Source organism: Leptonychotes weddellii, chromosome X (assembly GCF_054177405.1).
Source record: "Leptonychotes weddellii isolate Sample4059 chromosome X, ASM5417740v2, whole genome shotgun sequence".
Taxonomy (NCBI): Eukaryota; Metazoa; Chordata; class Mammalia; order Carnivora; family Phocidae; genus Leptonychotes; species Leptonychotes weddellii.
The window spans coordinates 77937140-77964513 of NC_138385.1; the positions used below are offsets into that span (position 1 = coordinate 77937140).

Genomic DNA, 27374 nt, shown 5'->3' on the forward strand with positions numbered 1-27374 from the left:
ACACTGGGGAGGGTATGTGCTATGGTGAGCGCTGTGAATTGTGCAAGACTGTTGAATCACAGATCTGTACCTCTGAAACAAATAATACATGATATGTTAAAAAAAAAAAAGAAAAAAAGAAAAGGAAGATAGCAGGAAGGGAAGAATGAAGGGGGGGAAATCGGAGGGGGAGACGAACCATGAGAGACTATGGACTCTGAGAAACAAACTGAGGGTTCTAGAGGGGAGGGGAGTGGGGGGATGGGTTAGCTCGGTGATGGGTATTGAGTAGGGCATGTATTGAATGGAGCACTGGGTGTTATACGCAAACAATGAATCATGGAACACCACATCAAAAACTAATGATGTAATGTATGGTGATTAACATGACATAATAAAATAATTTTTTTTTTTTAAAAAAGAAAGTAAGTAAAAGTTTCATGAAAGGACGTGTCTCCTGCCCTCTCCTTGCAAAAAAAAAAAAAAGTACTGGGGGACTGGAAAAGGAATCAATCTCAATATCTAATAAAGGATGATAGAAAAATTATTCTGTATCCTCTCCATGGAACATAAAGGAATCATTAAAAAGGATCATCATAAAGCCTGTGACAACACTGAAAAAACACTATGTTTTTTTTTAAAGCAGGCCATGAAAGTATATGTACTCAATATTTACAACTTTCAAAGAGTATGAGAAAATATTGGAAGAGAATCCACAAAAAGGGCAGCTGCTGAGTCGGGGTTGTCAACACTTTCTGTCCCCACTTCCTTTCTTCCCAATTTCTTCTAACGCTATACAAGTGCAGTATATTACTTGCAGTAATAGACCTGCTTATATGCAAGCACATGTGACTTATCAAATAGCCCTTTTATGAGAAGTCTGTCTCTCTGAAACCACCAGGAACTTGTCTCCACTTCCTTTGGTCCCCCCCAGTCTCTGCCCCGAAGGCTCTCTCACGCTTCACTCAGCAGAGTGTGGTGACAGCCCCAAGCAAGCCCCCTGAAAAAACGAAGGGACTTACCTTTTGGAGCCTCAGATTGGTGGCATTGTTGCAATATTTATACCAGACGGACTTGAGAATGGATGCAAAGGGTGTGACCCCGATCCCTGCTCCCACTAACATCACCACCTCGTAACTGAACACATCTTCACTGGCTGTGCCAAAGGGCCCATCCACAGCTATCCTGGAGGGAAGCGTGTGAGGAGGTGGTTAGAGAGCTACCTTGCACTGCAGAGTAGGATGGGGCACAGCGTATTACTGGGGGCGTGCAATATGTCACATCAAACTGGGACAATGTATCTCTGGGGCACTTTCTTCTATGAAATAGCTTTCAAGTAACCCACTCGGTGTTGACATAGTGGTTGGAAGTAAGAAGAGGAAGTTTTAGCTAACTGAAAACATTTGGTAACTCTCAGGGGTACTTTTTTCATCTCTCCACCCTTTCACCTACCACACACACTCACACACACACACACTCACACACACATACACATACACCTGTACCTCTTGCCAGGGCATCCCACAGTTGAAATTCCTGCTCACATTGCACACTGAAGTAAAGTGAGAATTTTCTGTCATAGCATCTTGTAAATTTAATATCTTCACTTTTCATTTGTCTATTCATTGAGTCAATCAATAAGCTTTACTTTAGCATCTACTAAGTGCCTGGCACCATCTCAAACATGTGGGAAGAAGGGGGCAAAGCGAATAATTTTTGGCCTTTACCCTCAAATGACATATGTCAATTAAATTTTAAGAATATCTTTGATACACTATAACTTTGTTTGTTAGAAAAGTTAATACACCGGGCGCCTGGGTGGCTCAGTTGGTTAAGCGACTGCCTTCGGCTCAGGTCATGATCCTGGAGTCCCGGGATCGAGTCCCACGTCGGGCTCCCTGCTCGGCGGGGAGTCTGCTTCTCCCTCTGACCCTCCCCCCTCTCATGTGCTCTCTCTCTCTCAAATAAAAAAAAAAAATCTTTAAAAAAAAAAAAAGAAAAGTTAATACACCTTGGCCTTGACCCTTACGTATTTAAAGGAATTTGGGAATATTCATTATTAATATTTGATTCAAATACTTTATACTTCACACAAGATTTATTAGTATATGCCTAAACGTACCACATACATAAAATGGGGAACACCGAGATAGCTACCTATATTTGTAGAACTTGTGTGTTTGCTCAGACCCAGGAGACAGTGCAGTGAGAGATGGGAAAAGGGGAGCTATTTGGTGACATTTTTCCTGAACTCGTACACTTCTGTAAATATGCGCTTTGCACTTACTTAGGTAGTTTCCAAGCATCCTGAAACTCCTGCTTATCACAGCCACAAGCATTGAAAAGTCCTTCCGTCCAGTCCCCAACGATACGAATATGGATGCTAAAGAAGTCTTCCTCAGGGGCGGAGGTCAGTGTGAAAGGGTGCCACTCCAGCCTGGACACCTTGGGGCACTTGACAAAAATGTATTGTCCCACCTCCATCTTGAATCCCTTCTTCTTCATCTGTAGCTCAATGGTTTTGAAAGGGTGAGTGACCACCTACGGAACAAAACGTGTCTCTGGAAACTACACTTTCCCCAAATACTTGCCTTTTCAGTGTCCACATGGACAAAAGGCTGAGCTAAGATGCCCCACCCACATCCCCTCTTCAGGCCCAACGAGGCATTTCCTCGAGCAGATGCGTCTCTCGTGGCGACTTGCCCTCAGCTGGAGCCCACGGCCTGCCAACTCCCAGACGTCATCCCAACCCCCGCACTCCCTGTAGGATCAGCTGAGGCTGCAGCAGCAACTGAGTGAGGGTCATTCATTTCCTCCCTGATTCTGACCATCTTTCTTTTCACAGGTTCATCTTCTGAGAACATGCCCCAGTCAACCTTCTGTCTGCAATTCTCTGTCTCAGAGTCTTTGCCAGGGAGTTCAGCCTAAGACACCAGCCTACTGTGATATTTTTTTCTCCAAGAAGTCAAGGCACGTGCTAGCAACAGAAAGAAGAGATGGCTGCTTGCTCAGCCTTCCTGTCTCCCCAGAGGATCATCGAGAGCCTTGGCAGCTGGATAGAAGAAGGACACCCTATTGACTGGCTATATAGCAACATCCCCCAAACCAAGCCGCATGTACTGGTCTATCTTTGTCCTGAGTCACACCTTGAATCTGCCTGATTGCATGCATTGTGTTTACATTTCTACCTACCTGGGAAGTACACCATCGGTCTCTCCCAAAGCCAGTCCCCCCCCCCCCGCCCATTGCCTTCCTCATTCTCCGTGTGTACAAGTGTTCGTCACAGCTTTGTTTAGAACAGCAAACAATTGGAAACAGTCCAAACATCCATCAGCTGGTGAGGTGGTAAATAATTTTAAGAAACAAAGCAGCACAATGAAAAACTGTCATTACAATACAGACAGCAATACACTGTTTCTGGGACAATTCCTGAGATACCCAGGACTTTCTATGTACAACTGAAAAACAAACCAAGGGACATCAGGGCAATGAAAAATCAACAGAAACAAAATAGCAGCTCCCTAAATGTTGACTGATAGTGTCAAGCTTTTCTTTCCGTGAGTGAGGAGGGGTAAGATGGGCAACCCTTTCGATAAATATTGCCAAGCATTTCCCAAACCTGTGATTTCACTCCATCTTAAATGATAAAGCAGTACCCAACGTCCTTCCATCACGGAAATAAAGAATCTTAAAGCTTCATTTTGGAAAACAAAAAAAATAAAAATCAACAAAAATTATTTTGAAAGTGATGTTCACTGGCAATTTTGTAATGTGGCAATTTTGTATGGTGAAAACATTCTTTTCCCCCTTTTGCAATTTTGCTGCCACAGGTGAAATCAGGATTAAACTAAATAAAATGCACTAGCAGAATTGACATCAGCATACTTTTGGATGACACCTTGTTTCTTTTTTTTTGAGAAGAAAATGAATATCTGTTTTTATGAGAAGAAAATGAGTATCTATTTTCTCCACAGGAAAACAGATTTGCCTTTAAAATACGTTCAAGGGAAATGCTTGCCTGCTTAGTCAGGTCTAGCCTAGTAAGGGAAATTCTGTGGCAGCCTTTTTTGCTCTTCTGTGGGCTTTTTCTTCTAATACAGTATAAGTATCATAAAAGGAGAACTGCTGTAGCTTCCTATATTTCAAGATTTCCAGTGCCAGCTGGACTGACTTTCCTCTGGCCTTCCACAGATGCCAAGAAAGAAAAGCTAGGGTGGAGGGCAGGAAGAATTCATGCGTTTTGCAAGAATAGCCCATACCAGGGTTTTAGTAAACACTTTTTGAACTGTATTGAGTTGAATTCAATTTTATTTGATAAAACTAGTTTTGTCTCTTGTTTCCTGAAACTATAACCAGGAGTTTCTATTTCTATTTATTGAGTTGGATATTTATTTAGTTAGTAATGAGAAGCAGCACAGAAGTGTGGAGTGGGGGGAGCCACCATATACCTGGAGTCAACAGACTCGATTCTAGATGCAGTTTAGTTACTAACCTCCTTGAGAGTTTGGGTCCTCCAACTCTGATATTCTGTGATTACATACACAGCACAGAAAAGCAGGTAAAGGGAGACCTGGAAAACTACCTCAACCTCAATCAGACCTGCCCTTGGCTCCCTGGTTCTTTTGGCATCTGAGTATTTTAAGGCTCAGTGTGTACCCTTTTGAACTCATGTGCTTTGCTTCTTCACTCTAACCTGCTCACACTCATCACAGTATGCTCCTCCTCTCTCTCTCTCTCTCTCCACACACACACACACACACACACACACACACACACTGAGAGAGAGAGAGAGAGAGAGATTCATGTACACAAAACCGTCAGCTTCATTTTTCAACAGAAAATGTTAACTTGTACTTGCCCCAGTTAAAAGGTCCAACCATTTGATTATCAAGCTAAGTATACTGACTGAATTCAACTGTAGATCTTCTCTCTGCTCTACATTTAATCAAAAGAAACCGAGTGAAAGACAGCTCTGACCAATGCTATAGAGAACTTGGGTAAACTTGTCCATGATATAGTTAGATGTTACTAGTAATTCCTAAACCAGACAATACCTTGGTGATGACCACCTTCTGTTGAGATCGCCAAAACCGTACCAACCTCTCACAGAGATACAGAAACATGGGACCCACTATCCATTTCCACGTCTGTAATCAGAACAAAAAATGAAAACAGGATGTATTAAGGGGTAATAGCTAATATAAGATTAATGGGAACAAAACATTTTAGAAGTCAAGTTAATCTTTGTAGGCTTGTTTAAATATATATATATATTTTTTAAGATTTTATTTATTTATTTGACAGAGAGAGACACAGCGAGAGAGGGAACACAAGCAGGGGGAGTGGGAGAGGGAGAAGCAGGCTTCCCACCGAGCAGGGAGCTTGATGCAGGGCTCGATCCTAGGACCCTGGGATCACGACCTGAGCCGAAGGCAGACGCTTAACCGACTGAGCCACCCAGGCGCCCCTGTAGGCGTGTTTAAATATCTGATATCCGATTCGTAAATTTCTCATACAACAGAATGCATGAAAAGTACCGAGAGTTAAAATAAAGTTTTGAGCCAGTAGAAATGAGCATTCTCCTTTGGCCACACCGGGGAACTTTATCTACAGTATAAGACTCTCCCAAGAGGAACTGCCCACAAGAATGGGATTTCCTCCTGGTGTTGCAACAGCAGTTGCTGTAACCCTACAGCAGAGCAAGATTAGTTTCAGAATTAACATTTCTCTTAAGGATAGCATTTCAACAACCCCATATTTTTTTTAATGCAACATTGCAGCTGCTTTCTCTCAACTATGTAGTCAAAGCTTAATCTTTTGCAAGATAAAAAATTTCATGCAAGAATTTAGCTGTTTCTCCAATATCCTGGTAAGTTCTAGGAGCTATGCAATGCACCTGCTGAAGAGGGACAAGCCCAAAGATTTTCAGATTTCTTTAGATTCCTCTCTCATCAGAATCTTCAGTGTTTCACAACACTGGAATTACCCTGTAGTATTATTGGCTATATGAAAACCTTTAGGATAAACAGATCCATCCTGGGACTCAGTCAGTTAGGTTCCTAGTTTAATACCTGAAGTAGTAAAGAGCTTTAGGAGGCAATATCATTTAAAGGATGGCATCTCAGAATGGATTTCAAGAAAGAAAAAGAAATCACAATGGGCTTCCTACAGTCTCACATATGATCTTTCTATTAAACGTTTTGAAAAAACTGTAGATTGGAAGTTGAGAGCACCTGAATGTCCCCACCTTCCACCAAAGTTGAAGACTATCTGCCCTGAAAGTTGGAAATATTCTGCTGCTGGCCTTTGTTTTCATGGGACAGGTTTTTAAAATAGCACGGCACCATCCATCTATTTCCTGGGCACCGCAATGGGGCTCCATCAAATAGAGTGAGGTCTTGGACAGCGCCTCTAATCCCAGAAACCCAGAAGCTCCTTTGAGGTAGATGCCTGTTAAGATAGTAGTACCTTGATTCCAGCTGTCTTCAAGGAAATGTGCCTTCCCCTAACCCATAAGAGGACCTGCAGTTCAGTTCTTTTTTTTATCCTTTCTATTGATGTGTGCATGTTCATTGATACATCTGGTCGCTTTCATTAATGAGCAAGGATGCTTAAAGATGCTAAGTCCCTGGACAGCAGACTGTGTCTTAGAGGAAGAAAACTCCTATGTTAAGAGAGCAGGAAGAAAGAAAGGAGACAATGGGGTGGGACATTTGCCTTTACATTATACTGTGCTTAAAAAAATACTAATCCTGTTCAGAAGCCCTGTACCAATGTTGATTTTTGCCTAGCTTTATACCAGTGCTTAGCATGGTAACCAATAAGGTACACTGCTTGCTAATGGAGGAAAAGATATGAAGAACGTAAGGCCCACTTCTCACTCAATGGAGCGGAGATATTGAGAATACACAAAATGGAACTTTGCAGAGCATGCAAGAGGAGCTCCCAACAGAAGGTGAATATTCTACCATGTTTTCCCTTGGTCATCCTTGCCATCCTCTTGCATTGGTACAAACCTGGCTGTCCAGTGTCCTTTATGTGGTGTAGACACAGCCTCCTGATGCTTAAGGGCAGCCCTCCATGTTACTTCATAATTTCCTTCCCAGCTTTGAAAGCTGTAAAGAAAGTCTTACTTCCTGGTATCTGAAAAGGCTCTTAGCTCCTTATAAGTGATTATCTGAGCTATCCAACTCAGCTTAGAATGGAATCCCTCTGGAAACCATTAACTGGTATTATTGTGGCCCTCACATCCAGAAGAGAAGAGATGGAATTTCTTGAACCCCAACAGCACTTTCAAAAACAATGCTTTTCCAAGTTTTATATCAAGATGTTCATAATAGACCAATGCAATCCTTACCTTTCAAAAAATAATTCTAGACAATAAGTATCACAGAAAAAAGTAGATACTTATAACATTCTAGCAGTTCCATGGCATTCGTAATGGACAGCTCTATGACATTTGTACATATTTCTTAGACACAGTTGGAAGATTGTTGGTAATGAAATTGTAATAGTAACAATGAACTGTACATACCATAGGAGGGTTCCCAGAGAACTGTGGGATTGGGCATTTTCCTGGTTTTCCCCAGTCTGAGGGGTCTCCCTCACATTGCTCAGGCTTGTGTTCCTTTAAACTCTGTGGGGTCTGCCCACGAACGATTCGCCTGGGGAGGAAATTAAGTCCAGACCATTTAGTAGCAAGAAATTAAGTTCTTAGTTTTTAGAGAATCTGGGCATATTTCAAGTATTCTAGTATGGATCCTATACTTTCCACTTAACAGTAATATCTCATTGACCCCTCTGAGTAGATTTGAGGAACGGAAAGGAAATATGTCTTCTTCAGCAATATAAAAAAACATATGTACAATGACACAAAGAATATGTAGGTTTTGGATCATCAGTACATGTTTTCTTAAAGGGAGCATTTGTGCTTCTGTTTCGAGTATTATTTTCATTTGTAAACAAACAGACAAAAACAGGAAAACTGCCAATCTAACAGAGCACGTACTCGCCCATACAGTGTCTTTGTGCAAATTACAAAAAGATGCCCCCTCTGTGAGGACAGTCATAGAAGCAAAGAGCCTGGCCAGCAAAGCATGGGCGAAGTTTACGCCCCACGGACAGGCACCCTGTGCGGTTGACACACAGTAGCTCCGAGGCTTAGTCCAAGCACTTCATTTGTTGTTCCAAAATTGTCTAAAGTAAATCGAAAGGGTTGAAATCAGTTTAAGGAGACTTTGTGGGGATTATGACATTCTCACAGATATCAACACTAATGGTGCGTCCTTGGAAGCACTCAGAGCACATTCATTTCGATTCCATACATTTCAATTGAGCAACTGCTAACACACAAGACAATGTGGGTTTACTGGGAACAGAAGAAGGGGGGCACAAAGTCAGGTAAGTCATGTTCCTGACCTCAAGGAACATAAATGGCAGGGTCTTCAGAATATATATGAAGAAGAGACACAGAAGGCCCCCTTTGTAATAGTTGTATGGGGGACCTAAAATTTCTTGTGCCACTTGGTATATTCTGTGAATGTTTTAATTCAAGGCTGTTAACCATCCTTTTCTATCCCTAGGCCTTGGGGCAGAGAGTTACCATGTACTGAGCATCTATTATGTGCCAGGCCTGGGGAAAGTTACTCTACACAAATTATCTCAGTTGACCCTCATAACAAGCCTGAATGGTAAGTATTGGCAGCCCCATTTGACACATGAGAACACCGAGGCTTAGAGAAACTAGTAACTTAGAAGCAGAATAATTTGGAGAAACCAATTTTGGGCCTGTGTCAGACAGCCTTTGTTTCAAATCCCAGGTCTACCCCTTGCTAGTTTGGTGGCCTTGGGCAAGTTATTTAACTTCTTCTGAACCTCGGTTTCTGCAGTTGTAAAATAGGTATAATAATACCTAATTAAAGGTGTATTTTAGTGATCCATTGGCCTGATGCATAAGATATGTCAACACAAAGTAAGAGTCCAACAAATGATAATTGTCAAAATTCCTAAGTCCCAAGTTCACATGGGGATTAAGGGAGAGAAAACAAAATTGGATTCTCCCCTCTTCTCAGTGCAAGGACCAGAAGTCAGGAAACCTGGATTTTAATCCCAGTTCAGCTGCTGCTGCCAAGGCCATGAGACTGTGAGCAATCAGCCAACCAGTGTAAGTGGCAGATTCTCTTCAGATGGAGAGTGGGGCAAATATACCTCGTCTGCCTGCTCCAAAGGTAAATGCATAGTTGTGAAACTATACAAGCATAAAGCGGTGGAAGTACTAAGCTAGAGAGGGGAAGAGATTCATTTTTTGTCTGTAGGATTCCTTGAAACAGCTGGCTTATGATCAAATCCCATTTAAAGATACTCAATTGCTTTAGGAGAGTCAAGAGATTCTTTGCCTACACAGATTCTTCAGTGCTTAGAAAGAGTTGATCGGGGTCAGAGTCAGCAAGTCAATCAAGAATGCATACAAAGTGGTTGCCCAATGCTGCATCTTCCCACCCTTTCCCCTTTTCACACTCAGGTCTTAGTCACCTCCAGGCCAACTTGGCTCCCAGCACAGTCATTGAACCTTGAGCAGGTGCTCTCTTGATGCTTAGTTATGTGGAGCCCCAAACCCACCAGGGGACTTCCCCAAGCCTACTTTTGTGTGCAGGTGGGAGAATCAGCTGGTGTGAAACAGCATAAAAAGGAAACCTGGTATTAAATAGGATTTCCCATAAGACGAACTGTCCCAACCACACATGCAGGCACTGTGAGTCTCTATGAGAGTATTTGTCATGGCCTGCCTGAGACCACCTGGGCCCCAATCCCAGCTATGCCACTTACAAACTGGCTGACTTGGGCTACATAGTTTAGCTTTGTTAGCTTGTTTCCTTGTCTACAATTTCCCCCAGGAAATGGGGATGTAAGAGGATCTCTACCTAAAAGAAACATTTCATGTCTATAATGAGTGCTCAATAGAAGTGAGCTCTTAAAAAAAAAAAAAAGATTTTATTTATTTGACAGAGAGAGAGACACAGCGAGAGAGGGAACACAAGCAGAGGGAGTGGGAGAGGGAGAAGCAGGCTTCCCGCGGAGCAGGGAGCCCGATGCGGGGCTTGATCCCAGGACCCTGGGACCATGACCTGAGCCGAAGGCAGACGCTTAACGACTGAGCCACCCAGGCACCCCTAGAAGCGAGCTCTTACCTTTATTGTATTAGAATGCTGGAAGGCAATAACCATGTATTTTTCCTTCTAGTATTCCCCATCGTGCCGGAGACCAGTCCTCATACACAGTAGGCAATCAATATATGTCCAGCTTGAAGCAAAGCTCATCGAACTACAGCAAACCCTTTCACCTGATTAATTTAGCCCCTCTAGTTTGGGAGTTTGTCTAATTTACTAGTGATTAAGCCATAAGAAACATCATTGCAGACATCCAAGACCCCTCCAGCACCCTTAACATGTTTTACACACTTGGAGAGGTACTCAAACGTTGGGGTATTTTTCAAGCTTGCTAGAATTAACTGCATTAATAATAGCTATTGTTAAATTACTACAGAAATAATAGCTATTAATCGGGTGCAATAAACGAAAATGCTGCTGAGTGGCCTCTAGCCAACTGACCTCTGGTGTCCCCTCATACTCCCCCAGCAGAGAGTCTGACGACACACAGACAAGGAGGTCGCTATACCTCTAACAGCCTCACACCTGGAAACTAAAGGATTTAAAGTACTTGACCTCGGAGATTAAACACTCACTCAGCTCCGTGGATGGCGAGACCGATGAAGAAGATCACAAAAAGATGGTGTGTGTACCAAAACACTTCAAAATAAGACCTCCGGATGGTTTTGGTGGAGGAAGTGATAATTAATATGAGGCACAGTGTGATCACAATACCAGTGATGCCGGCCAGCCGGGTCACAGCCACATACAGGCCTCCTTCAGGATTCTGCAAAATACAAACACACACACACACACACACGTACACACACACACACATTACTCATAGGCTCTCAAATGCAAGACTATTTATAAAGCGTCTGGTGTATAGGCCAATAGGTATTTTCATTCCCCCTTCCGATAATCCTAACCATCCCTCACAGAGTGAGATAGATTTAGAATAGATATTTCTCAATTTAAAACTGTCTTACATGGTCAGGGTGTCACAGGAAGTACTAACTGATACACTGAAATAGTCCTAAGGGAGTATCGAATAAAGGACATCAGCCAACTGTAAGATGTCCTAAAAGGGTCTGAGGCTCCTTCTCCCTTTGGTTTAGAAAGGGCCTCAGTGCTTGGTTGGCAAATGTATTCTGGACATGCCTCCCATCTTAGGCTGGGTTCCCCTGAAGCAGACAGACCTTGAGATGAGGATTCATGAGCAAGTGATTTTAAAAAGGTGTGCTCCAGAAGAAACTGGTAAGAAGATGGGCAATAGGACAGGAAAGAGGAACAAGTCAAACACGAGGGTGATCTCAGGCCAAGTCTTTAGAGAAGGTAGCTTCAGCCTGATGCTGCGGAGGAACTGTGGAGGGTAGGTCACACCTCAGAGTTCATCCCTGACTCAAGGCAAGGAAGCTGGGCTTTCATGGCCTGCACCCATCAGCTATTGGTTAACGGCTGCCCACAGAGAGGTAGCCATCCAGACCCTTCCAGATCTCTGAGCTTGTGGGCCAAGGGACTCCGATAGCGCCAGGGTGGTCCTCTGAGGAAGAAACACTGGCATCAGAAATTGAGAAGTGAAAACACACAGAAAGGTGGGGGGAGCACAGACACAGTGCAAGTGGTCCAAAGAGATCCGGGCAGAGCATGACAGCGTCGGCTCACCGAGTATGTTCACATTGCCTTCCTTCTATATCATTGTACGAACAATGAACAATATGAAAGAAAAATTATCCCAGAAGTTACAGAAAAGGAATTTGTTTTCTTTTATGCAAGTTGTTTTCATGTTAGCCTGAGGAGAATTATATCTGCAATGTTAAGGGACTTTTCTTCTCATCTTTTCTAAACACGAGGAAACACGTTTGGGATTCAGTGTATAATTATGTGACTTGGCCATCCTCCCAAGCCATAGGGCACATGAAGATGACTCAGAGCTTCTCCGTCTGAGTGTAGGAAGCTCTAACAACTGCTGGATGGGAAGCAGTCCTTGCTGTGGATACCCCAAATGGCTGCCCCTGGAAGACCATGGAGTTACTCCCAGTGCACCGTGCTTCCCATGGGCCAATAATCAGCAGACATAGGCCACCCCTCAGATGTCGTAGGCAAGAAAGAAGAAATGCGTTTCTGTCGGCTGTCAGCCTAGTGGCTAGCCTAGTACTAACACCGAGGTCGGAGTGTTCCCTAATTCACATAAACAATTTCCTAGAACACTCACATCAGACGAGGTCATTCGGTGACTGTGAGGGAGTGAGACAAAAAAAAAAGACCACTCCGGAATTATGTCAGAGCCAAGACAACAACACAAGTGACTGCTGCTAAGATACCCAATCCTAGAAAAACCCCCAATTCCTGACCATACCTGATGCAGAGCAAATCCTTGCTTCCTTAAACCCCTCCAAAACCACCTAACGCAAGTCCCTGTCCTATAACAAGCCTCTACGAACACCTTCCTGGAATGTCCCAGACTTTCTCATGGTGCTAGGTCTCTTTTGCTGCAGGAAGTGATAAACTCAACTTTGTTTGACTAGATGTGTGTTCTTGTCTTTTCTTTGGTGGTGGGCATTGTCATGGGTGAGCCTGAGTTACTCCAGATTCCACAGGTGAGCCTAAGGACCTGGAAAACATCTAGAGACGCTCCACACATGGGATCAGGAGTGTGGAAGACATTTTCTCTGTACCCACATTCTTAGAAACTACAGACTTGGCCCACTGATAGTCAACTTTTAACATTGTTGATGTTCTGCCCAAGTAGAGTTCTTCACTTGCTGAAATCTAGTCCTCAGTTTTAATGGCCTAGGGACCATTTGAATCCAGAAACAGACTTACCGGGATTTTCTTTCGAGCAAAATTGAGGTAACTTTCACCAGGTTTATCTCCAAGGTTAGAGAGTGCTATTGAATAGCTATCAGAATTGTTGACTCGGGCATTCACACACCATTCCACATTAAACAGATGGGCAATGGTATGAATCGCTGAAGAGAACAAAGAACAGAAACAAACAAGGTGAAGGGTGTGGACAATTTTTGTGTTAAGTTGGGTTTCTGCCTATAACCCCCGACTCTATGATAAGATACAGGGAGACACAGGGATGGCCCAGGACACTTAGAAACAAGAACTGGGTCTCCAGGCCAGAGAGGCAAGACTAGAACTCTAGTGGGTAAGCTATCCTCTAGTTGTGTGATCATACGCAAATCACTTGACCTCTCTGGTCTTGGTTTCCTCATTTGTAAAATGCAGATGTTAAACGACATTATCCTAAAGATCCAATCAAGTTCTGAGCTTCTACAAAATAACCTTGGTCTCTGAGGATATTTAGGTGTGCTCTCATTGTTTCTCTCCCCCTGATATATTTATGCTCAAACAAGAAGACTCTCATATAATAATGTATGCCTTTGGCTGGCCCATTCACCTGACTCTGACATTACTCCAGAGAGATAACATTTTATCGAACTGATATAAGCCAACGGCCACAAGAGTGAATATCTTCTTGAAAATTGCATTCCTTACTTAACAAGCACTTACATACAACTTACTGGGTTTCAAGAACTGTTATAAGTGCTTTATAATTAATCCTTATACTATTAGTATCATCTCATCTTACAGATGAGGAAACTGGGGCATAGATTGCTTTATTTATTTTTTTTTTTTAATTTTTTTTTATTTATTTATTTGACAGAGAGAGAGATAGCGAGGGCAGGAACACAAGCAGGGGGAGTGGGAGAGGGAGAAGCAGGCTTCCCGCCGAGCAGGGAGCCCGATGTGGGACTCGATCCCAGGACCCTGGGACCATGACCTGAGCCGAAGGCAGACGCTTAACGACTGAGCCACCCAGGCACCCCATAGATTGCTTTAATATCTTGCCCAAGATCACCAAGCTAGGAAGCAGCAGAGTTAAGAATCGAATCCAAGCAATCTGGTGCTCAAATCTTTGCTCCTAATCATTACGCTATGTTGCTTTCTAATAAGATTTTATCATGCATTTTGCTTTTGAACCATTTTGTTTGCCACAGCTCAGAAAGCCTGCACGATCTACTAATAGAAGAGAAATCCAGTTAAACACCTGCAATCTAAGCCTATTTTACTCAAATTATGGGGAAATTCTTTAAGGGCAGAATAAAAATCTCTTTTGTTCATCACTGTGCCTGTGTGCATGCCTATTGCCCGGCACATCACTTATTTGTTAAGTGAATTAGTGAAGATTTGATAATGGTCCCAGATACATCCCTTGTGCCAACACCGCCACTTTAATAATTATAATAATAACACATAATATAGAATACATATATACATATGTATACCTGTTAGATATATAATAACAATAATAATAAAGAACACACTTAGCTGATAAGGGCTATCTTACCCTTAAAATAAGGTATCTTTTCAACTTATGGGTTGTGGCAAGAACCACAACCCGTAAGTTGAGAAGATATCCTATCTTAGGGTTACTGCAAGAAATCCACAAATCTACATGTTCAACCTTAGTATTTTTTTTAATGGATAAATAAAAGCTCTCAGTTGTGGACTAACTTTTTTTATATTAAAAAGCATGGAAAAGGGTGAAGACACTCGGATTTTGTCAGAAGAGCCCAAGATAAAAAAGTTTTAAGACTTGAAGGAATAAACCCTAATATTGGGATGGAAGAAAGAATGGTGAATATTTTTTAACAGAATTCATTTGAAAAGTACAACATATCTTGCTGGGAATGTAAATTGGTGCAGCCACTATGGAAAACACAATGGAGCTGCCCCAAAAAACTAAAAAAAGAAATACCATACAATCCAATAATTCTACCCAAAGAAAATGAAAACACTAATTTGAAAAAAAGATATATGCATCCCCATGTTTATAGCAGCATTATTTACAATAGCCAAGATATGGAAGCAACCTAAGTGTCCATCCATAGGTGAATGGATAAAGAAGAAGTGGTATATAATATATATATTGTATAATTGTGTATATATATACACAAAATTGAGTATTACTCAGCCATAAAAAAGAATGAAACCTTGCCATTTGCTACAGCATGGATGGACCTAGAGGGTATTATGCTACATGAAATAAATCAGACAGAGAAAGACAAATACCATATGGTTTCACTTATATGTAGAATCTAAAAACCAAACCTACCAAACCAAACAAGACAGAAACAGACTCATAAATACAGAGAACAAACTGATGGTTGCCAGAGGGGTTGGGGGTGAGGGGATGGGCAAAATAGGTAAAGGAGATTAAGAGATATAAACTTCCAGTTATAAAACAAATAACTCACAGGGATGTAAAGTACAGCATAGGGAATATAGCCAATAATACTGTACTAACTTTGTGTGGTGACAGACGGTAACTACATTTATCATGGTGAGCATTTTATAATGTATGTCATTGTCGAATCACTATGTTGTACACCTGAAACCAATATAATATTGTATGTTAAGTATACTTCAATTAAAAAAAATAAATTAAAAAATACAACATATCCAATCACCACCTAATCTACCTAAAAATGCTGATCTCCTCTAAAAATAAAAGCAATCTAGGAATAGAGGGAACTCTCTGGTTCCACGTTTTCTTTGCAATCTCAAATATCTTAATAAACTTACCAGTGTGAAGTGCAATCATCCATGCCACCATTTTATGAAAAGTGAGGTTCCTGTCCAGTTGTCTTCGAATTCTTGTGGAACAGCACTTTGATTTAGGAGAAAAGAACAAAGTAGTAATTGTTAACAAGAAGGTTTTCTGTGTGCTAGGCAGTAGATACGTGTCACCTCATTTAATTGTCATAATCACCCTAAAAACAGTGTCATTCTATGCATTCGACAGATGAGAAAACCGAGGCTCAGATACTTGTAGTCATCTTCCCAAGGTCAAACAGTGAGTGGCCTACCTGACAGGTTCCTGCAGTAACCACACGCATGCACAACCAGCTCAAACCAAGAAGCCCAAAGAAGTTTGTTGAACATTAAGTGTCAGGTCCCTACAACCAGTTTCTGCATATTTTACCTGGACCTGAAGGAGGGAAGCTCTGTCTCTGTGTCTTCTCCATCACTTTTCCCCACCCCAGAATGTATGTGAGCTCCCTCACAGTCCCACGCTGGGCAGTTAGCAAAGGCTCATCCTTGTGAGGATGTCAACCAGTAAGTTAAGTGTTAGGTGAGAGATTCAAGAGTCAGCTCTCCTAGGGACACTGGCATTGTAATAGGAAAGCTGTATGCATTTCACATGACCCTGAAAGTCTAATGGGGACACAGACAAGTGAACAGTTCTAGAACAAGTGAATAGTTTTAGAACAACACCTTTCTAAGACCTACACTGTGCGAGGAGAAAAAATTGTCCACCCGCCTCTGTTGACAGAGACAACATTGCAAGGAGATATCATTAACCAAATATTAATGGCAAAAAGAACAATAGCTAATATTTACAAAGAGCTTCTGCAAGGAGCTGTTTTAAGTGTTTTATATGCATTCTGACTCTTTATTTTTGCATCAATCTTAGCAGGGAGGTACCATTATTATCACTGTATAACAGGTTAGGGAGAAACAAGTGGAGAGGTTACCCCTGCCTTAGGTCACATAGTTAATAAGCGGCAGAGTTGGGATTTAAATACAGGCTATCTGATGCCAGAGTATCAATATTCTGATGTTTTCATACCTTTTATGATTACCTTGACATTAAAAATAGTATTTTGGTCAGTACTCAAGTGTGACTGTCCTGATACATGTTAGAAGATGTGGATTTTGCTGGCTAATTGAACATAATAATACAAAATAAATAAATAAATAAACAAATAAGTGGTGGGGGGAGGAAGATTTGGATTTGAATCTTGATTCAGGTCAATGCCCAAAGTAGAAAAAACACAAACTGTGCTTTATGGTTGAATCAAAGCTTTGTCCTCCTGAAACCTGGTCAAATGCTTGCTCTGGCTGCAAGATACAGACAACTGTTAAGGAGAGCCAAGTGCCAAAAAAAAAAAAATCTTAGGTATTATAAGTATCTGGTTCTAAACATATTCAATTTAATCTAAGGGTGTTTAATATTTGACTTACTTATTATTTTTTTAAATAGGCTCCATGCCCATCATGGAGCCCAACATGGGGCTTGAACTCACGACCCTGAAATCGAGACCTGAGCTGAGATCAAGAGTCAGATGCTTAACCGACTCAGCCACCCAGGGGCCCCATGGCTTAGTTATTTTTAATAACATGTTCTGATTTTATAGAAAAAAATGTAGTTGTGTGGAGAATTGTGCTTACTCTACTATCTCTGGGTTAGCTACATCTACAGAGAGCATGGGACCATGAGAGCAGATTCCCGGGACTGCAGAAATACTACTAGTGAGGAAGACACAGAGGATTCCAGAGAAAGGAAGAAAGAATTAGACTCTATTGAATGCTTTCTGTGAGCCAGGCAGTTTAGCCATAATCATTACCTCATTCAGTGACAATGTGATAAGGATTATTGTCCTCATTTTACAGATTAAAAAAATTAAAGCTAAATCTCACATTGGCTGGGATCCAAGTCTATTTGTCTTTAAGGTTCATACCCTTTTCCACCAAACCAAATGCAAAGATATAGTCACTATTATTCTACATGTCTAAAAAAAAACCCAAGACAAGAATTTAAGTCAACTGCAAGGTGATCACAGAAAACAAGGTCAGGGGAAGTGAGATTGGGAAGAGAAGGCTACGAATGAAGGGTGTATTATCAGATCAGCTACCACTATCATGTATCATATCATATCATATCATATCATACCATACCATACCATGGTCTCTTTGATTAGAGGACTCTGAGAGATATAGAAAATGCTCCAGAGGTTTTCTTTTCTTTTCTTTCTTTCTTTCTTTCTTTCTTTCTTTCTTTCTTTCTTTCTTTCTTTTTCTTTCTTTCTTTTTCTTTCTTTCTTCCTTCCTTCCTTCCTTCCTTCCTTCCTTCCTTCCTTCCTTCCTTCCTTCCTTCCTTTCTTTCTTTCTTTCTTTTCTTTTTTTTACCTGAGCGGTTAGAAAGCTTAGGAATTCATCCCCCGACTCCCATCTGTCACAGGCCAAGGGCTGGTCCCAGGGCATCAACTCCCTGGCATTTCAGGCTTGCCCCAGGAGAGGGCTGAAAGAAAATCCTCAGGCAGAGAATGAGTGGGGCTTGCAGAAGGCAGCTACCCCATGTGCTGTAGAACCATAAGTGTGGAGGGAACATGAGTGAAACACCAACAGCATCAGCTACAGCTAAGTGTCCACTGGTGGAGGTGGGCAGTGACTCAGGTTCTCAAAATAAGGGTTTCCTATTTGAAATCCCTTAGCTTACATTTCTGTTGGTGAAAAATTGTCTTTGGTTTCTTATACAGCCTTGTCGTCTTTTCTGTTTATTTCAAGTGCTGTACATTGTTTTACTACTTTGTATTCTTTACAATTTTAAGGAAATATCTTTTTCCTGTTTCCCAATTGCTAGGTTCCTCCATAGTTTCTTGGAGTCCTTGTGGTAGGCAGAATTCAAAGGTGATCCCCAATGACCTTATATAATCTCCTCCCTTTGAGTGGGGGTGGGACCTGACCTGTGAATGTGATGGGATGTCACTCCTATGAGTTTGTTACATTATATGGCAAAAGGCACTTTACAGAGGTAACGAAAGTCCCAAATTGACCTTAAGAGAAAGTTTATCTGGGTGGGCCTGAGCCAATCACATGGCCCTTTAAATCTGGGTCCAGAACTCAGAGACGGAAGAACTCAGAGATTCAAGGCACGGGAAGTATTTGCTGCAATGTTGCTGGCTTGAACATGGAGGAGGCCACATGGAAGGAATACAGGGACTTTCAGGATCTGAGAGCAGCCCCTGAATGGCTGTCAGCAAGGAGACAGGAACCTCAGTCCCACAACTGCAAGGAACTGATTTTTGCCAACAAGAATGAGTTTGGAAGATTTTTACCCAGAGTTTCCATTTGAGAATTCAGCCCAGTTGGCTCCTTGACTTCAGCCTTGTAATATGCTGAGCAGAGAACCCAACCAAACACAGGATGCTGGACTTCTCACTGGCAGAACTGAGAGCTAATAAATTGGGGTTGTTTTAAGCCACTTAATTTGTGGAAATTTCTCACACAGCAACAGATAATTAATATAGTCCTTATTGGAGTGATGGAATACATTTGGAGTCCTAAGACTGAGAGAATGGGAACAGTAGGATCAGAAATCAGTGCTGAATTACATTTCAGAGGGCAAGTTCTGCAAAACTTGCCATCAGATATACATGTGTTGGATCTCAGCCCGACCACCTAGCTGTGTGACGTTGAACAATATGCTCAGTTTCTAACTTCCTTACCTATGTATTTATCATAGTTCTTCTCTCATAGGTCTGTTTTATAGATTCACTAAGAGGTGTTTAATAAATATTTGAGTGTTTTTTTGTATCATTATTTAACTCTTCAGCTAGTATGTCTTAGCTCCCCATGCTGAATTTCAAGAAAAAAAATATGGTTTTGATGTGGCCTCTACAGTGTTTCCATAGTTCTACCCTTATCATCATCAATATAGATCATCAAAAATATGGAACAACAGATTCTGATGCCCCCATCAACTTGAGCAGCAGAGTGTTAGAGAAAAAGAAATTGAATGCCAGAACAATGGAGAGATGTGCTTGAGAAATAAAAGGTCCATTTGTAATACTCTGAATTTAATAGGTAGGTTTTTTTTAAAAAGCTAGTTGATATGAAACTCACACATCTCATAAAAAGGAAAAACAGAGGCCATTAGTTACCAGTGGGTCATTGGAATGGATCTCACCAAGGCACCAATCCCTAGTTTTTCCCAGTTGCCCTCTAGGATATGCTCAGGATGGCCCCCCGCAAAAAAGTCCAAAGAGAAGTCACAAGTCATGTTTATATGGGGCTTCCAAATACAATCTCCTCACCATTTCCTGAAATGGGAACAAGCCCGCTGGCTGGCGGTGTGGGAAGGAAGGGCTTTGCTGCCTCTGACTGCCCAGGGCTTGCTCCTCATCACACAGATACCATTTTTATGCTTTTGAGTCCCTTCTGGATTATCGCCAGCTACCTCCTAATTACCCAAGCTACCATCATGTCCCATGGCTTCCTCACTGAACTACCCCTTTTGCCATTGACTTCTAAAGGGAAGTTTCTCTGTTACTGTCACCTCGAGCCTAGCCCGACCTCACTAAGCTAATATTATTATTATTGAGTAATCTCAGCAAATTTCTACGCTGCATTTAAACTGCAAGAGAGAAAAAAAATTTTTTAAGGTAAAGATTTTATTTATTTGAGAAAGAGAGAGAGGGAGAGTGGGGGGAGGGGCAGAGGTAGAGGGGACAAGCAGACTCCTCGCTGAGCAGGGAGGGTCCTGGGATCATGCCCTGAGCTGAAATCAAGAGTTGGACACTCAACCCACTGAGCCACCCAGGTGCCCTGAAAAAATATTTTTTTTTCAAGTTAGAAATGGAACTAAAAAGGAGTGCATATTTAATGGGGTAAACATGAGTTTCTATAACATGACCAATACAGAAACTTAAAAGTTCTATTTTATGTACACCTGGTCTCACTACACATGCCATGAACTCACTTAAATTAGATGTTTATATGCAATTTGGGAGAAATTACAAAAGCCACCCTTGAATCTATAGAACTCAGGCAAAGAAGCTGACAGTAATGTCCAAACCCGATGGCAGTAGGATAGGTGATAAATAAGAACATCAGTTTATTTGTATAGCACTGCTTGTAACTTTGAAGTCGCATGTTTCTTCTCTATCTCTTCCATAGAACTCTAAGCTCCTTGAGTTCATGGCCTATCCATATGTTACTCTTTACTCACCATGTGTCCCCAGTACTTAGCATATAGCTGGCACTCAACCAAATGTTTGTTGACTGACAACTCAGCAGTTGACAGCTTAGTCAATTAATATACTTTTGGAATGTTATATTCATTCTTACAGTTGCATTGTCTCACCTGCTTTTCAGCTAAAAAGAAAAAAAAAAAAAACCGTGAGACAGGAAGTCCAAGAGACTTCCCTAGACCATGTGGTTAGACACAGAGCCACAGTGAGGGTCTCTGACTCTCAGACTATATAAGGTTACAGATAAGAGCTGACTCTCTCACCTTCTTTTTTCTTTCTGATCTGAAGACTAGGACTCCCATCCGATTAGAATTTAGTTTCTGCATGGCAAGGTGGGATTATTAAGGCTTCCTTAGGGACTTCTGCATGCTAGGCCCCATCCTTCCCCATTCTCCTCAACAAAGCAGGCTGAGAGCCTTTACCTTTACTTTCCCCAGGGTGGGCCAATACTGGGGCTTTACTCCTCCAAACAATCAGAAGGATTATAAAGCAAAGTCTAACTGATTAAGACCACTAGAAATTGAATGGACGTTCTGTGACTGTGTAGTTTGCAACCTACTAACAAATCCTTGAAGTTACAACAATCTTGCCATTTCGGGCCTAGGCTATTCAGGATGCTCCAGCCTTCACATATATGATGGACTTTTTAAGACCGTCATGTGACAAGAAGACAGTTTTGAGTGTAGGTGGCACGTAGGAAAGTGAATGGGCTCTGGGGGCACAAAGAGCCGGGTTTGAATTCCAACATTGCCATTTCATTTCATCCCCATCTCACTGACTTGATGTGCAGCTTTTATGAGGTGAGCTCTATGAAGACTCAGTAGGGGACAGCTATTTGGATTTCCAACATTGGTCACAGCATGGTCACTCATTTTAATTCCAATCAGAAAAGAAGTTTCGTTTGCCAAGTTCACATTTCAGGTTGGGAAACATGGAAGGAAGGACACTCCCGGTCTCTAAAAGAATGTTGCTTGCTGCTAATTTTTAAAAATATATTCTCTTACATACGGATCTCTCCGATTTTCAGAGCTTCTCTGCAATTTGAAGAGCAGCCTTATTTCGTCCCTGCCTTTGAAGACCTTCGTGAAGATCTTCCCTCCTGGGCCACAGGAAGCCTGAAAGCGGCCATTACAACATGTGCTTTTCACGGGGCATGGCAGCTCAATGGCAGTGCAATTTGGGCCTGGGCGGTAACAAGGATTTCTTAACTGGCCATCCTGGTGAAAACGCTGCCTGTTTCTCAGGGTTTACTTCCTCTAAATAGAAAGTATTCAAACAGGGCATGGGGGGAAGGCCAAAAAAATGAATCGTGCCTTCCTAAAAACAAAAAGTTACAGTACATGAGCTTCATTTAGCCAGTGTTCACTGGGCACCTAGAGTACGCCAGGCCCTGTACTTTACAGGCTGCTCGTTGCTAAAACTTTAAATCAAATGGAATTTTACCTCCGTGGTTTCTTAGACTGAGAAGATGATTTAGAAACCCTTGTAGTCAGTGTCTACTGTTAATTGTATCCCGCTAATCCTGTATTCGTAAATCAACTAGTAAATTTAGTAAGATAAGGAAAAATAAGGCAGAGTTCAAGGCAAATTCTACTTGTTATTGACAGTTTGGATCACTTCCCTTCCCCCAAATATTCCGTGATTGCCAAATTAAGTATTAACTTCTCAGCTATACATTTAAGTCCTAGTTTACCAGCAAAGCCTTACCTCAGACACCTGCCCTTTACAATCCCCACATCCCCATCAAAGTAGATTGTCATTGCTCTCCTCTATAAATTATCTCTACTTAATAGATTTTTTAAGTCTGGTTAATATCAGACACATACATTGTATTAAGAGGAAAAACAGACGCTAGTCGTTACTCATGATCCAGTAGAATGGGTCTCACCAAGACATCAATCCCTAACTTTTCCAAGCTACCCTCTTGGGTGGGATCAGGAACTGCAAACAAATCCCAACACAAGCCAAGTGTCATGCTCCTATGGGGCTTTCAAGAATGTCATTTCCTTACTATCTTCTTTGCGTTGGCCCATTCCATTTTCTCCATGTAGAATGTCTTTCTCTCTTATTTACATCTCCTAGTGGCTTGTTTGATCCTAACATGCCCATATTTGATGCCACCTTTTCGAAGAAGCCTTTCTTCATTCCCTGCCCCACCTTCATTCCCAATTCCTCCTTCTTTGATTCTCCCCATAGCCCCTTATTTCTAATGTTCTGCGGGACCCATCAGATTTTGCTTTGTATCATATTTATTTGAGTACATAGATCTAAGTAGATTCTAAATTCCTTGTTTTTCATCTTTGTATGATAACAACAATAAGAAATTCATATACCCTAGGTTACAAAGTTTCTTATATAATCTTTTTTTTCTTCTAGCAGAGTACATTTAGGGGCTCACCAAATTGTTGAAATGAGGGTTAAAAAAACCGCCCTGGGCATTTAGAAATCTCTGAACTCCTCAATTCCACGGACTCAATACCTCTTAGTTACCCTCATTATACTGTGTCTCATCGCTCCTTTATTCCACCTGCTTGGGATGTTAGCCACGAAGAGAATTTTCTCTGACTTAAAAATTTTGAAAAACATGGCACTGTAGGATTAATTCCCAAATCCCATGTCAGCCTCATAAAGTCCATAATATATTATATTATGTATGTCTGGCGTGTGTGTGTGGGCGCATGCGCATGCACACGCACAAGTGTTTTATGGCTCTTCTTGAGGTGTAGGTTGATTGTTTTTTTGGTTTTTTGGTTTTTTTTTAAAATGTCTGTTCCAAGTTAAATAGTTGTCTCAGGGAGCTCCATCAACAACTAATATGCAAATAAAATGGAGAATCAGGCATCCCTTGGCTTGTGAATATTGGACAGAGGTTGGAATCCTCACACTCCATTAGTCCGCTTTTCCTTAGAAAGGACATTTAGTGTGATGTCCTTTGAAAATTTTGAGAAGCGTCAACTTTATAAATGTTTGCTCTTACCGCGCTGGAACCCCTGAGGAAGGAGAGCAGATTTCGACAGACTGGCAGCAGAATCAGCATGCAGTTGAAATTCAGGCAGGCTGCAGGGGCCCTGGCCAATGGCAGCGCAAACTGGAAGATGTGGGATAGGAAGCAGGTAATTCCTATGAGCACAGAACACCCTTCCACCACTTCTCCAGGGTTCCCAGCATGAGGCCCACCAGAGACGTCAAGTTATCTGAGAAGGAAGATCCTTCAGAACTGAGAGTCTACCTGGAGGGCCTGCTGGGATCCTTCGTTTTAATTTGGCCCTTCTCTCCCAACCCAACATTTTACTATGAAAATTTTCAAACGTAAAGAGAATTTGAAATAATGTCACAATGAACACCTGTTTTCCCATCTCCCAGGTTCCACCATCACATAGCTGCCCATCCATCTACCCATCCCTCTAGCCATCCATAGATACATCTTATTTTTGATGCATTGCAGGCATCAGTTCACTTCCACCCTAAATACTTAAGCATGTGTATCATTAATTAGAGTTCAGTATAGAAACTGGGGCTTTCTAAAGAAGATTTTCTTAATTCTCAGACTCACTTCAGCAGTAACTTAAGTTGGTCTCGTGTAATGCTTTGGCATTATAATTATTCTTTGTAATGCCTAAAGAAGTTGCATATTTTGGAGGAGAAAGCAGAGGGAAATCACCCTTCTCAGTATCAGCCGGAATTAGTTAACAACAATTATAATAGTGCAGTATTATTACGTATTATAATTATTTATACAGATGATATATGATACCTATTATAATTAGTGTTAAGTCATGAATTCACGGTTTCAGCATGATGTAACAAATGGTATCCTGTGGGGGCGGCTGTCATTGTAATTATTCTCATTTGTCATGAAGCAGAGTCCTGGCAGCTCAAGGAAATCAAGAATGCTAATGGACCCAGGCAAAGTTGGGGGCTTTCACTCTGCTGGCCTAGTCAATGAATATGACCCTTGGGCAAGTTCCTCAAAGGCTCCATCTGAGGGAGAGGCTTATTTCCTGAAGGTCATTTCACTACATGTCACTGGGAGCAGGGCTCTCCATTCACAAAAGTTATCAGGAATCACATGCTTTAAAGAATACGGGAAGTCTCACTTGTCCCACTTGTGTCACCCTTGGATCAATCTCCAACTTTGCCTGCAATTCCAGGGTTCGCATTAGATGTCTTCTTTAAGCTAAACAGTGGCACAGTAGTTCTTGGCATGGGAGGGATGCCGCTGGGACTCCCTGACACACTTTAGTTTATCTCACACTGGAAGGCCTAAAGACTCTTGCCCAGGGGGTTGCAAGGGAGGGAGCGAGGCCAATGGTGCCGTTTGGGTTGGTCAGAAGATTTATTTAAAGTGTTGAAAGGAATATGAACCAGAATCTTTGATTAGAAATGTAAGCCAGTCAATATTGCATGAGATGGAACTTATACTTACCCCAAGAAGTTTTCGAGTGTAATAGAACTGAGGTCTAGAGAAATATATCCCATAGAACTGGATAAAGAGGAAGACGTTCATCCCCAGCCACACCAGCTGCAAAAAGAGAAATAGTTGCATGAAGTTTCCACATTTCAATCGGTAGATTTCACACAAGATTGGAGTCAGACTAGGGTCAGGACTTCCCCAGTCTAGCCTTCAACAAAGGTGGTTACACATCTGGGTGTAACCAGCTGCAAGTCAGCTCTTGCCTACAACAGTGCCACTACACTTCGTGATTGACATGTCCACCTTGCGTTGTTCCCCATGATTGTTCTACTACTGGCCAGGATGCCAGGTCATTAACAATCTCCCTCCCCTCTGTTGTTTTCTTCTTAACTAGTAGCAGGTGAGTCTTCTCGAAAAGAGAGGGGAAAGGAATAGGTGACTATACGGTCCCCCGCACCAGTAAGACACTGTGTTCTACTCTCACGGGTGCCGTCACCTTCCTCCAGCACACAGCACCCCACCCCAGCCAGTGGGAGTCACATCAGCTAAAACGTCAAGCCTTTAATTCTATTTGGGAACTTTTGCTTAACTTTTGAAAGAGGGACTATTGAACATGAACGAGGGGGTGAGGGGCAGGGTTTTTTTTTTTTAAAGCGACCCTTCTACCTTTTGACTGCTCATTTCATCCCAAGCACTGACCACATACATCAAGATCTTTTCTTACTTGTGCTTTAACGCCATTAAAGGTCCATAGGTGCTTGAGAACGATCTCTTTATGAAGAAGGTATTAAAACAACTTCTCCATTCCCTAACCTTGTCATTCTTACTCTTGCTTTCCAGACTGTGTCTTTACTGTCAAGCATATGAGTGTGCAATTTAGGAGGAGGTCATCTCCTGGGGAAAACTGTGCTAGGAGCCAAAAGCATAATATGAACTTGTTTTCTATAGGAGTAATCTGTTTTCAAAATGGTGGTAAGAAATCAAGTTAACAGTATTCTATATTGCATTAGAATGTTGGTTTGGCATAATTTTTTAATGACACAATATTTCTTATTTTTCTTTTATTTGCGCCCCCAATTCCTCTCTGTGTCTACAACTCTAAGACTCAATTTTACCTCATGATAAATTCTTTCAAAAATTCCCCACTCATAGGTGTTCTTTTTAACATCAGTACAATACTTTCATTGGCTATTTGGAAAGGTTATTTATAAATCACATTTCTATCCTCCCAATTGTCCATGATTGCTTTGCTGAGACTGCCATCTTAAATTAATAGTTGGTCCTTGTTATGGTAAAAAACTAAAGAGATTAACACATCTATTTGAAAATTAGCCCTATCTTTACTTACAAAAATTGTTTCTCAAGATAGATTAGATTGATTTATATATATAGTCATATATAATGTATATAATATATCCACTGTATATATGAGTCTAGTTTATTTCAATTTCCTTCCTTGAATTTTTATAAACCTCATAAACAACTCAAGTTTACCTCAGAGGAAAAAAAAAAGTACTTTTTAAAAAAGAAAGTTGAGAACTTCAATTATTTTTGCTGTAATCACTGAAATAAAGGCCATTTCCCATACATGAGCCAATTTTGTACCTGTTATTTGGAAAATGGTGTAAAATTAGGATTGCCGATTTTTAAATGGTATAAGCACATAAAAAGTAGAGAATTTACCTCTGAGTAAATATTGATAAACAACTTAGACTCGGAGATCATTAGCATGAAATGTCTTCTACCCCCTCTGCAAAATGCTGGCTGATTTAGTACTCCCAAAGAGTCAAGAAATAGAGTAGGTGAAATGAGCCCCCAGATACATTCTTTTCATTAATAAGTTTGGAAGAGTGCACTCAGTCCCGCTTACAGATAGACGTATGTTCACACAGTAAATCAGTTTCAATACAATTTCTCAAAGAAACAAAACAAACAAACAAAAAGTTTTGCCCTATTTTAGTTTCCCAGAGAACCCAGACAAGTTCGAGAATTTATCATTTCTCTCTC

At 41.4% G+C, this 27374-nt stretch overlaps 1 protein-coding gene across 1 annotated transcript in view; it reads right to left on the reverse strand.

Moving 5' to 3' along the window:
* The window catches only part of CYBB (cytochrome b-245 beta chain), a 103386-nt gene that overhangs the window by 6975 nt on the left and 69037 nt on the right, over positions 1 to 27374 (reverse strand). The window contains exons 3-11 of the mRNA XM_081809005.1: positions 25380 to 25475; positions 23931 to 24041; positions 15723 to 15807; positions 12951 to 13096; positions 10721 to 10911; positions 7514 to 7643; positions 5034 to 5126; positions 2267 to 2520; positions 1002 to 1164 (exon numbers count right to left, since the gene is read on the reverse strand). Coding sequence (XP_081665131.1) covers positions 1002 to 1164; positions 2267 to 2520; positions 5034 to 5126; positions 7514 to 7643; positions 10721 to 10911; positions 12951 to 13096; positions 15723 to 15807; positions 23931 to 24041; positions 25380 to 25475 — 1269 coding nt within the window. The remainder of the gene's footprint in view (positions 1 to 1001; positions 1165 to 2266; positions 2521 to 5033; positions 5127 to 7513; positions 7644 to 10720; positions 10912 to 12950; positions 13097 to 15722; positions 15808 to 23930; positions 24042 to 25379; positions 25476 to 27374) is intronic.